This window comes from Zea mays, chromosome 1 (genome assembly GCF_902167145.1).
Source record: "Zea mays cultivar B73 chromosome 1, Zm-B73-REFERENCE-NAM-5.0, whole genome shotgun sequence".
Taxonomy (NCBI): Eukaryota; Viridiplantae; Streptophyta; class Magnoliopsida; order Poales; family Poaceae; genus Zea; species Zea mays.
The window spans coordinates 197266271-197278144 of NC_050096.1; the positions used below are offsets into that span (position 1 = coordinate 197266271).

The 11874-nt window shown below is 48.5% G+C and overlaps 1 protein-coding gene across 3 annotated transcripts; it reads right to left on the reverse strand.

Annotated features, from left to right (window-relative positions):
- Positions 1-5765: 5765 nt before the first annotated feature.
- LOC100275697 (uncharacterized) lies at positions 5766-8415 on the reverse strand. Of its 3 annotated transcripts, none has more exons than XM_008671642.4 (4): positions 8141-8415; positions 6526-6951; positions 6198-6395; positions 5766-6106 (listed from the first exon to the last, which is right to left on the reverse strand). In XM_008671642.4, the coding sequence occupies exons 1-4, from the start codon at positions 8144-8146 to the stop codon at positions 6077-6079; spliced, it is 660 nt and encodes a 219-aa protein (XP_008669864.1). In that variant the 5' UTR covers positions 8147-8415; the 3' UTR covers positions 5766-6076. The 3 variants fall into 3 exon arrangements, with proteins under 3 accessions (XP_008669864.1, NP_001358651.1, XP_035821364.1); NM_001371722.1 differs by having other exon boundaries at positions 6526-6954; positions 8141-8400; XM_035965471.1 differs by lacking the exon at positions 8141-8415 and having other exon boundaries at positions 6526-8134.
- Positions 8416-11874: the final 3459 nt, after the last annotated feature.

Genomic DNA, 11874 nt, shown 5'->3' on the forward strand with positions numbered 1-11874 from the left:
AACTTCTGATTATCACAAATAGGGTTCCAATAACCTTAATCCTATCCTAATGATTAATCATTAATTGGTACATGGAAACAGCAGGGAAGCATTGTTTAAACAGACAGACAAAAACATCATGAGCATTTTGCAATTTGAAGCACCTAATTTGGAGTTCATATGACAAAGTTATGGATTTTACAAGTTTAGGGGTTAAAAATATAACCTAAATACCTATTTTGAATAAAATAAAAGGCCCAGGGACCTAACTGAGAGAAACCAGGGACGGCGGGTTCAAATTCCAGAAAACCGGGGGTCTCTTTAAGAAAACGCGCGGGCGAAGGGGTATCGGGCTACTACGGCCGTCAGATCTAAAGCGAACGGCCAGGATTAGATTCTGCGGGCGGGCGCGCGAGCGCGCGGCGGCCTGGGCGGCTGACAGGCGGGACCGGGCGGGCAGCGCGGGGCGCGGGCAGGCTGACAGGCGGGGCCGGCGGGCAGAGCGAGCGCGCGGGCGGGCTGACAGGCGGGGCCCAAACGGCAGGGAGACGGGGTGAGGGGGAAGCGGGCCTGGGCCGCTGGATCTCCGGCGAATGGCCAGGATTAGGCTTGACCTAATTAAAACGGGACCGCCCGATCTGGACGGACGGTGGGGATCGGGTGGCCGGCCTGGGCTTCTCCTACGGCTAGCTGGGGCGGCGGCGCTCGTCCCCGCGGCGGAGGACTCGCCGGAGACGAGGGGCGCGGGCGTTTGGCGGGCCTCCGAGGCGACCTGAGCGGCCGGGAAGGTTGGGGAGGGCACGGGGAGTCCTCTGGTGGGGTCTGGGTCGGGGCAGGGGCACCGGAGGGGGGCGGTCCACGGCGGAGCGGCTCGGCGGCGGCATAAATCTACTCCGGCGAGGAATTACACACGGCAGAAGGCAATACACGGGTCGATAGGGGCGGGAGAGGTTCTTTACCTCAAGGCGGGCTCCGGGGACTCCTCGGCGGCGGCAATGGCGCGACGGTGGCCCGGGGCGGCGGTGGCGGACCCCCGCGGCTGCACGGGGAACGGCGGGTGAGCGCGGGCAGAGAGAAATAGGGAGGGGGAGAGGGAATTGGGGCGCGTCCCGGGTTGCGGACGTCGGGGCGGAGCTCACCGTGGCAGAGAGCACGGCGGAGCTCCAACGGCGGCCGGGAAACGAGCTCGGGACGGCGGGGATTTGTGGCGGCGGTGCTCTGGCGTGCGCGCAGCGAGGGAGAGGTGGAAGAGGGGTCTGCTGGAGCGCAAATGGGGGAGGGGGAGAGGGCGAGTGGGGCTCGGGGCTCAAGTGGCCAGGGGCGGGGCGGTTGCGAGCTCCACGCGCGACGTGGGCGCGGAGAAGGCGGCCGCGCACAGCTCGGGCGACAGTTACGCGAGGACGACGGGGCTGACAAGCCGGGCCCGCGAGCAGAGAGAGAGGGGAAAGCGGGGGCGGGCGCGCGGAAGGCGGCCGCGCTGACGGGCGGGCCCGCCAGGGCAGAGAGAGCGGGGGGGAGAGGCGCGCGCGCGGGATGGGCCTAGCTGGGCCGAAAGGCTGAGGGGGGCGGGGGAGGGGGCTTCTTTCCTCTTTTCTTTTATTCTGGAATTGTTTTCTCTTTTCTTTTTATTTTCTCTATTTGACTCAAATCCAAATAAGCCACAAATTCAAATTAGACTTTCCAAGAATTATGCACCAAGCAAAAGTGAAATCTAGGGTTCAACATGATGCAACAACTCATACCCCCTTAGGGTTTAACCATATTGAACTATAATTACAAATAAAATAAGCACTTTTCTCCTATAGAAATGAAAAAGAAAAGAATGAGGAAGGATGAGAAAAGGGAAGTAACACCTGAATTTGTGAATATGAGCAAAGAAATTTTATACCCCAAATTCAGGGTGTTACAATTGTGTTCCTAAGATGCACTGAAATAGAACAAGATCAAATGAGGATGAAGTTACTGTGTAGAGATTTTTGTTCCCCCTTTGTAGCAGCATCCATGGATTTTTATTTGCGCAGAATTACTCTCTTTTACTGGTTCATTCAATAATTCAATTTGTTGCTTGGAAACCACTGTATAATAAATACAAATGCTATGGTATGATTTTGTGGATTCTGATCGCTCCTTTTCTTGTTAGCATGAATTCTTGTAATTTGGCATGTGTTTTTGGTTTTGCATATATGGTCTGGTCCTGAAAGAATACTGTACGGATGAATGATGCAGTAGGCTGGTAGCTTGTAGTACAGGAACGGGTTGGTAGGCCAACTTTGAGATTTGCATCATGTTGCGAGGAAATTATTGATAGAGAAATCAAAGCAACAAATTCGTGTTCTGGAGACTGTTCATGCACAATATCTTGCCATTATGGCACTATCGAGATCTCTCAATATGTTTTTGCTTCTGTTTTTGTCTCCTAAAAATGGTTGTTTCTGGTCATTCACTCATTCTTCTTGTAGAATTCAAGTTTCTATCTTCAAATCTGAATTGAATTTAAATGAAAGTGACACGAGAAACATGCTTCATGCTTTCTTTTGTCTTATTTGTGATGTTTCTCACCTAAAGATATGTGCTCGTTCCTGAAATTGACTGTGCTGTTGTGTTCATGGCAATTTGTATTTTTGAATTTCAATATAGTTTATTATAACATATTTACTCCGTAGCAATACACAGAGATGCCACACCTACAAATATTTCATAAAAATCATGTGTGAAAAAATCAGGTTTGTGCTTTTCAGAGGGGAGTCATTCAATAGATTTACCCTATAACATGAGCAGCTTATCTTATTTTAGAAAGATTCCTTGTGCTATTAGCATTTAAAATTGCATTTCATTGTGCTTCAGGAAAGGTTTGCATTTGGAAGAATGGGATTTGATTGGTGATTTGTGGATCGTATGACTGGTGATTGGAGAAGCTAGAGTGCAACGACAAGGAGACAATGGAGAATAAGTATTTCACCCCAATCAAAGGTGAAGACTAGCATTCTCATGAAAAAAGCCAGTCATTACTGATATTTTTTTCTGTTCAGGATCTAATTGCTCAACGTTTATGCCTTTCATTTACTACCTTCATTCTTTTTTTTCAAAAGTGTTTAGTGCATCAACATTGTTTTCAATAAATGTTTTTGATTGTTGCCTTTTGTTGCTATATGGCGGGCCGTTTTGTTGCGATGTTGTGCACGCGGTTGTAGGGAGGGCATATTGTGGCGGCTACGAGGAACCAATGTTCCTGTGTGGCGGTGACAACGACACCGTGAAGCCAAGACAATGTCAGCAAGCTGATTTTTCAGATTGGAATCTATGGTTCTTTTTAAAGATTGAATATGTTCTAGCATCTTAAAAAGATTTGTCAGAATTTAAACATTTGTTCTGAGGTCATTTAGGCCTCAAACAAAATTTCTTGGACTTATTTCGTTGGAGGGAATGGGACATCTCGAGATCTAAATGTGTATAGAAGATCCAAATGTGTATAGAACATATATTTTTTATGGGTATCAAATATGATTATGTGCAAAGCACGGACATAGTACTATAACAATGAAACACACATTTGTATATAATTCATTATGATATTATATGTTGCCGTTGCAACGCACGGACACTCACCTAGTTTATATGAATAGCGATTTTTGCAAAAAAAAACCCACATTACAACAACTTATTTAAATGTTTATCTAAATATAGTGATCTTCTATTATGGGGTTTTCACTGGCCAAAGATAGAGAACATGAATGATTCTCTACAGTACAAGACAATATATAAAAAACTGTTGAGATTGAAAAATATAGAAAATGATATTTATGTAAAGGACTCTCCAAATAATAATTTAGAGAATGAAATTTAGATCTGTTGTCTAGGTCATCGTGGGCTTCAAAGTTATCCTGTGGAAGTAGTAGAGTAATCCTGTCTAGCGGGAGGTTGGCTGTCATAATGTTTGTCGTTAGGGTGGTGTAGACTGATTGACCCTAAAACTCGTCCATATGAATTTGATCGTGGACATATTAGCCACTCCGATGCATTTCCTCCTGAGCCCTCCATCTTCTGTCGCCATCGTCGCCGTCCTCCTCGTGTGGAAGGTTCTTTTGTTATCCCGAGTCCACCGTAACCACGAATCGAGCCCCGGGCAATCGGAGTCCGAGTCGTGGCAGATATCCGAATTGTTGCAAAGTCTGAGTCCGAATGGTTGCCGTGGCGGAAGTATAGATGTCCAAACGGGCCACCCGGCACGGACCCGGCCCGAACCCGTTTCGGCCCGGTACGAATAGGGCCGGGCCAGGCACGGCCCGTTGATGCTTCGGGCCGGGTCGGGCTGGCCCACGTGCCTAGGGACATGCCCAAACCCGGCACGCACAGGGAAAAATCGTGCCGGGCCGGCCCGTTGGCCCGGTGGGCCTCAACGGACCGGGCCGGGCACTGGCCCGAACCAACAGTAGAACGGTATATAAATACATATATTTAATAAAATTAATCATATATAATAACATATTATTTATATATATTAAGACAACAAAATATTTATGTATGCATTTTATATTTATGTATGCATTTTATATATGTTTGGCCGTGTATTTAGTATTTATATACTATGAGAGAATTAAATGTATTTACATATTTAATATTTACATAAATATGCGGGCCGCCGTCGGGCCGACCCATTTATCGGGCCGGGCCGGGCCAAAGCACGCGGGCCGCCGTATCTGCCCATACCCGGCCCGCTAAACGGGCCGTGCCGGCCCGGGTCCGTAACCGACCGTGCCGGGCCGTGTTTGGACCGGGCTAAATTCGTGCCGTGCCACGGGCCAAACGGGCGGCCCGCACTGTTTGGATATCTATAGGCGGAAGATGGATCGAAGCGTACATCAGATCTGTTTGATTTGGAGCTCATATTCATAATGTCACCAAGTCACCGGACACTAACATGAGGTGCCCAAGCGCGCCGCTAATGAAGTGAAGCGTGATAACCAAAACTTTTTATATCGTTAGTGTGTCAGACAAATGCTTGATGTTCCTAAAAGCTTCACCGATGAACTTGACGAACTTGAAGGTACCGAGGAAGATTTTCTTTGCTTGTGTGAAGCCCATGGCGTCATCATATCTCCAGTGACCAGCGTGAGTTAGCCCCTATCTGGTGCACCAACTGTCGAAGATTGTTCGATAGTGATTTAACGGGTAGCTCACGAGATCGCAAATTGGAAATAAATCACAAGTGAGACACAAAGTTTTAGACAAATTCAGAGTTTCAATGCAAGATAAGACCCAATGTCTTATATGTTAGTGGCTATTCTTTGTGATATGATGATCTGTCCTCTTAGGACATGCAAATCATCTCAACTAAAAGTATATGTAAGACTCTTAGTTCTATCTCCATATGCAAGTTTTCCTTATCAACTAGACTTTACCATGTTACATAGATATCAACCTTATCTACTAATCTAATAAGATTTTACTCCCTCCGCTCTAAAATATAAGTTATTCCAAGATCTTTGGAGTGCCAAAGTTTTTTCGAGTTTGATCAAATTTATATAATGAAATAATAACATTTACCATATCAAATGTATATCATTATATTCTCCATTAAATATATTTGCATACTATATCTATTCCGGGTCATAAATCTTTATAATTCTTGTTATACTTTTGGTCGAACTTTAAAAACTTTGACTCTACAAGAATCTTGAAATGACTTATATTCTAGGATTGAGGGAGTATGATTCTTTTTCGAGGCCTGAGCATCTTCGCAACAAAAAAGGAGTAGCCATTTGAGCACACCAACAAAAAAAAACAAATGGACACCAAACAAACACACATATATTCACCTCGGAGTTCAGAGTCCAATCCTGCGTACAATCGTACATACATGATACATGTACTGTAAATTCAATTCAATACGGAAGAACCAACGCAACAATGGAATGCTTACTTCTAACATGACAGCAACTCTATGTCTCACTTCATAAATTGAAGTGAAAATCTACCACAGGAAAGATCATGGAGATCGTTTCATGCCCCTCGTTCTCCAGACTTACATCCCCAGACCCAGAGGAACCAGCGTCTGCATCCATCCATCCATCGTCACCATTCATCAGGCAATCGCTCTCTACTTGCACCACCCAAAGCACGAGAATTTCTGCAAGCAAACCAGGACGCGAAGCTCCAGTGAGACGACAGAACAAGCAGCTACTGATAATATCTGGAGCATGGCTATGCGCGGCGCTCACCGATGAGACGTAGCCGTCGTCGTCGTGCTGCTTGGGGCCGTTGGTACGCATGCCGTCCTTGCCGTACGCCGCTGGCTTCCCCGCCTGGGTCGTCTGCTTCTCCTCCCTCACCTTGTTGAAGATGTGCGTGTAGCCGTCCGCCGACGCCGGGTTGGCGTCCCAGTCGCCGAACTTGGGCACCGCCGAGCCCCTCGTCGGCTGCATTGCATCGCATTCCAAACCAAACCAAATCAATCATCAGCTCGTCGGAAGCGCGGCGGCACCGGCAGGGCGGTGCGGTCAGTGCGAAACAGAGCAGAGGCGCAGAGGTAGACACAGCCCCACTCACCGTCTCGTTGCCGCGCGAGGCGCCCTTGGCGCGGGAGCGGTCGACGGAGCTGGCGACGAGGCCGTACCCGGCGCTCTCGGAGCTGTAGGGGTGCGCCGGCGACTGGTCGACGCTGTACCCGGCGGCCCTCCTTGGCGGCTCGCCGGCGGCGTGGCGGTGGTACGGCGACCCGGCGGCGTAGTAGGGGTTGGGCGACATCGGCGGCGGCGGCGCGTCGCTGGGGCGGCGCTCGTGGCGGCCCGGCGGCGGCGACGGCGCGGCCACGGAGAAGGCCTCCGGGTTCTCGGCGGGGTCGTTGGGGTTGATCATCCTGCCGCCGGCGGCTCCGGCTCCCTTGCCCTTGCGCGCGTTCTCGAAGAAGAGCGTGTACGGCACGTTGCCGTCGCTGTCCCAGTTGCCGAACTTGGGCACGTGCGCGTTCTTCTGCTGCTGCATTCCCATGTCCCAGTCCCACACACAGGCACAGGCATCATCAGGAAAACACTTGCAGAACAATTCCAACGCTATTCGAAATTGGATCTTTTATCTCGAAATTGTGAACAAGCTATACACTAATAACAGCTGCCAGTGAGCAATGCTATTGTCAGTTCCCGGTTCTTGTTCTAGAGCCACCAGCAGTCAGAGATGTAAGACCAGTCGTTGCAACGGGCAGAACATGGATGGGCATCAATAAGTGAAGTTGACACGAAGCTACACCGACCGGATGAAACGGATTCAAACTCGAGGAACTCGTACGCCGTTGACTCGGTGTTCATGGACTTGTCAGCTGTGCTGAACGGGTGTACGTGCTTGTTCATCGCCACTTGTACAGATTAAGGGACACGCTAGTGCAGTGGTTGGTTGGCTGGTTGGTACTTGAGGTTTGACAATCTGCAAAGCTTCTCAAGGCAGGCTGACAGCGGAGGTCTGCCAGGCTGATGGCGCCTCATGTCTGCAGCCTAAAGTCTCCCAAGTGGAGGAGAAAATTCAGGCCGGGAGTTGGTTTTGAATTATTATGGTGCGTGTGTTTCGATCTTCAGTCATACGACCCTCAATTTGCTCTGCTATTTTCTTTTCTTTCTTTCTTTCTTTTATTTAAAAAAAAAATTCAGATATGTTGGGAGTCGTATTCCAATCAGTTAGCCTAGCACCATCTCTAGCTTTGTGCACCTAACCATTTATGAGATGAAGACTATCGCGGCGACAGATTGTGACCGAGAGACATTTCTCACGTTTCATCAGCAACTGTTCAGCGGTTTTGGATCTCTCTACACGCCAAGATATGGAACAGCTCGCGCGAGAAACGGGGCTGATCCAAGGAGGAGTAATCGCAGGGCGTGAAATTTCAGGCCCAGATCACCGCTCGCGCATCCGGAAAACGATACGAGGACGAACTATAAGCCCTCGTTCAGGAGAACCACCACGGAACACCCAATTCTTGGCGGTGAAAGAGTTGTTTGTGCATGCATAATAGGAAAGTTCAGGACACAAACTAAGATGGCGCTACAAAATTCTACCCGAAAGCTGTGGGGTACAAGTCACAACCAAACTATATAAACCGTCGAAACCGAAGCATCCAGGACTGGCTGATGCCATGGAAGGCGAGCGAGGAGGAGGAGGAGGAGAGGGGACTTACAGCCATGGCAGCCGGCGTTCCCAGCGCAGAGACGAGACGAGACGAGAAGAGGGGTCGGGCTCGATCCGGGGCCGATGCCTTGTCGTCTGTGCCTCCAGCGGCTGCCGGCCTGCAGGGAGAGGGAGAGCAAGATGGAGGAGATGGATGGATTTATGCGGCTGGCTGGCTGGCTGGCGACTGGCTCCTGGCTATTGGCTATTGGCCTTGCTGATCGATCCTCCCCTCCAGGCCGGCCGGCAGGACTAATAACGCCAAGAAAACGACGGCGAGAGAGGCCGGTTGCGCTGCGTTCTTTTTATACATATACGCGAAGGCGCCACGAGGCCGGCCTCTTTTTCTCTCTTTCTTTCTGGCGACTGGCGGTAATACTTTTCTCTCCAGTAACAACACCACACGCTGGCTTTACAGATTTATTAGTTCGAAGTCAATTTCACAAGGCTCGTCACAATATTTACGGCATCGGATAATCGAGCTGTGACGAAGCTACACACATCAGAGACTAAACTGTGCTAATTTATTTTTTTTAGATAATGGGAAACCAAATCCCGACCTACATCAACTGATGACGGCCGTCCACACACCACAACATAAAGTACCGAAACAATGTCACATTTGGCCACAAAACCCAAACGCAGTTAGGAGAATAGACAAACATCACATAGTTAATCTATTACTGAAGGTCCAACCATGCGTCGAGACGACTTGCATCATCGATGTCTCCAAAAGTCTGCAGGCCTCCATCATGCTTCTAGTGTCCTCTTTATGCCTTTGAAGCATCCCCAGAAACGACACCAGTAAGTTCCTCGGAAGAGTACCTGTAAATAAGTTTGGATAGGAGATTTATTAAAAACCACATCGTTTCTACTTATCCACAACGCCCAACAAATAGCTATAGTGCCCACATATATCTTAGCTTTAACATTAGGGTGAAACCCCTGAAGCCAAGAAGAACACATATCTTCTATACTAGTTGGTTCTCTAATGCCAAATGTAAAATATACCGTACGCCATAGAAATCTCGCATAATGGCACTGGAAGAAAAGATGTTGAATGGTTTCATCTTGTGGACAGAAAACACATTTTTTTGATCCTGACCAATTTCTCTTGGCAAGGTTATCTTTAGTTAAGGTTACCCCTTGTCTTAAGAACCAGAAGAAGATCTTGATCTTTAAGGGGAGTTTTAGTTTCCAGATGAGGCCATCCTGTCGTACTTGTCTGTTCCCAATCAATGCCGCATACATAGACTGAGTGGAGAACAACCCGTTTTGATGAAGGCTCCAACGAAAACTATCTCTTGCCTGGTTCAACGTCGTATCCACTACTAGGCTGACTAAGGTATGCCATCTCTCCAAATTAGCACCATGTAAGCCTCTCCTATAGGATACATTGAGAGGTACAGACCCTAGCACATTGGCCACAGTAGCATTCTTCCGCTGCACTAGGTTATATAGGCTCGGGAATCTATGCTGGAGCGAGAAATCCCCCAGCCATTTGTCCTCCCAAAACCTTGTGTCATGTCCGTTGTTAACTCGGAATATCCCATTCGCAAAGAAGATATCCTTCACTTTCATCAAACCCGACCAGAAGTGGGAATCTCCTTGTTTCCGAACCACTTGACCAAGGGTTTTATTCCCCAGATACTTCCTTCTAAGGATCTGTTGCCATAGACCCTCCTCGTTTATCAGCTTGAACAACCACTTACTCAACAGGCATTTATTCTGAATATCAATATTCTTAATTCCCAGGCCCCCAATGTCCTTGGGCTGACAAAGAATATTCCATTTAGTAAGCCTGTATTTCTTTTTTTCCTGGTCCGATTGCCAAAAGAACCTAGATCTCAGGTAATCCATTTTCCACAAAACCTTACGAGGGACCTCAAAGAAGGACATCATATATAATGGGAGACTAGTCAGTACTGAGTTGATTAGAACTAGCCGCCCTCCTGACGAAAGGTGCTTGCCCTTCCAACTACTCAGCTTTTTCTCAATGCGTTCGAGTACACCGTTCCAATCAGTGTTACTCAGTTTCCTATAATTCATAGGAATGCCTAGGTACCTGAATGGATATGTCCCCATTTTGCATCCAAACAGCTGAGCATACTGACTCTCACATTCTTTAGCGGCTCCAAAGCAGAATACCTCACTCTTATGGAAATTGATCTTGAGACCTGACAACTGTTCGAAAGCGCATAGAATGAGCTTAAGATTACAGGCTTTCTCATAATCATCATCCATAAATAGTATGGTATCATCTGCATACTGGAGAATGGACAGCCCCTCATCAACCAGGTGCGGAACCACCCCTGTGATCTGTCCCTCTCTTTTGGCCCTGTTTATTAATACTGTCAGCATGTCAGCAACAATATTAAACAAGGTAGGAGAGAGGGGGTCCCCTTGTCTTAATCCTTTCTTAGTGTAGGAAACAGGTGACGCCTAAGAGGGGGGTGAATTAGGACTTCTAAAACTTTCGCTAAACTAGGCCACAATTAAATCCCTAGAGCAAAACCTATGCAAATAGTCAAACTAGAATGTGCAAACTAGGTTTTGTCTAAGTGTTGCTATCTCTACCGCAAAGGCTAAGTTTCAATCTACACTAGATATGTATGAATACAAGATTGAAACTTAAATGCTTAATATAAATGCGGAAACTTAAAGAGCAAAGTAGAGAAGCAAACTCTCGTGGATGACGCCGGTATTTTTACCGAGGTATCCGGAACCGTGCAAGGTCCCGACTAATCCTCGTTGGTGCCCCTACGCGAAGGGAAGCCCACGCGAGGGCCAAGCACCTCGGTCGAGTAACTCCGTAGAGAGCCGCGGGCCTTCTCCACGCGCAAGTGGTGCTCCGCTTCCGGCTCCTCTCGGACGCTCCCCGCCGTCTCCACTATCGAGCTTCCGGCCGAAACGCCGCGGGCCTCGTTCCCTCCGGTACACGGTGGCGGCCGTGACACAAACGCGGTTGTCACGGTCTCGCAAGACTCTCGCCCCACTCGGTACAATTACAACGACTCACGCAAGAGCCGAGGGGTTGTGTGGTTTTACAAAACTCACTCAACTAACTAGGGTTCACCTAGAGCAAGCGCTAAAGCGGTCTAACTAACCTAAGCACTTCGCAAAGCACCTACGCTAATCACCGAGTGATTCTATTAAGCACTTGGGTGTTTGAGCTCTTGGAAATATGCACTATGTGTCTTGGTATGTTGCTTGGGCTCTCACGCCACCAAATGGCTGATTGGGTGAAGTATATATAGGCCCCAACTCAACTAGCCGTTGGAAAGCAGACTGTTGTAAGGGTGGCACACCGGACAGTCCTGTCAGCCAACGGTGCGCCAACTGTGTGCCAACGGTGCGCCAACGGTGAGCCAACGGTGCGCCAACAGTGCACCAATGCTGTGCAGCCAACGGCTAGTTCTGACACACCGGACAGTCCTGTCAGCCAACGGTGCGCCAACTGTGTGCCAACAGTGCGCCAACAGTGAGCCAACGGTGCGCCAACAGTGCGCCAATGCTGTGCAGCCAACGGCTAGTTCTGACACACCGGACAGTCCGGTGCACCAACAGTGTGCCAACGGTGAGCCAACTGTGTGCCAACGGTGAGCCAACTGTGTGGCACCGGTGCGCCAGCTGACAGCCCATCTTCTAGGTCTTCTATATTTTATTCTTGGGCTCCTTTGGTCTTGAGTCTTGTACTTCTAAGCTCTTTTTATGTCTTCATTTGAGGTGTTGCATCCTCAGTAT

Excerpts from the sequence above, each read along its gene's own strand:
- LOC100275697 (XM_035965471.1), bottom strand. The coding sequence starts at position 6,966 with ATGGGAATGCAGCAGCAGAAGAACGCGCACGTGCCCAAGTTCGGCAAC. Across the intron at positions 6,396-6,525 it reads CCTCGCGCGGCAACGAGACG|CCGACGAGGGGCTCGGCGGT; the intron begins GTGAGTGGGGCT and ends GATGCAATGCAG. Across the intron at positions 6,107-6,197 it reads ACGACGGCTACGTCTCATCG|AAATTCTCGTGCTTTGGGTG; the intron begins GTGAGCGCCGCG and ends GTTTGCTTGCAG.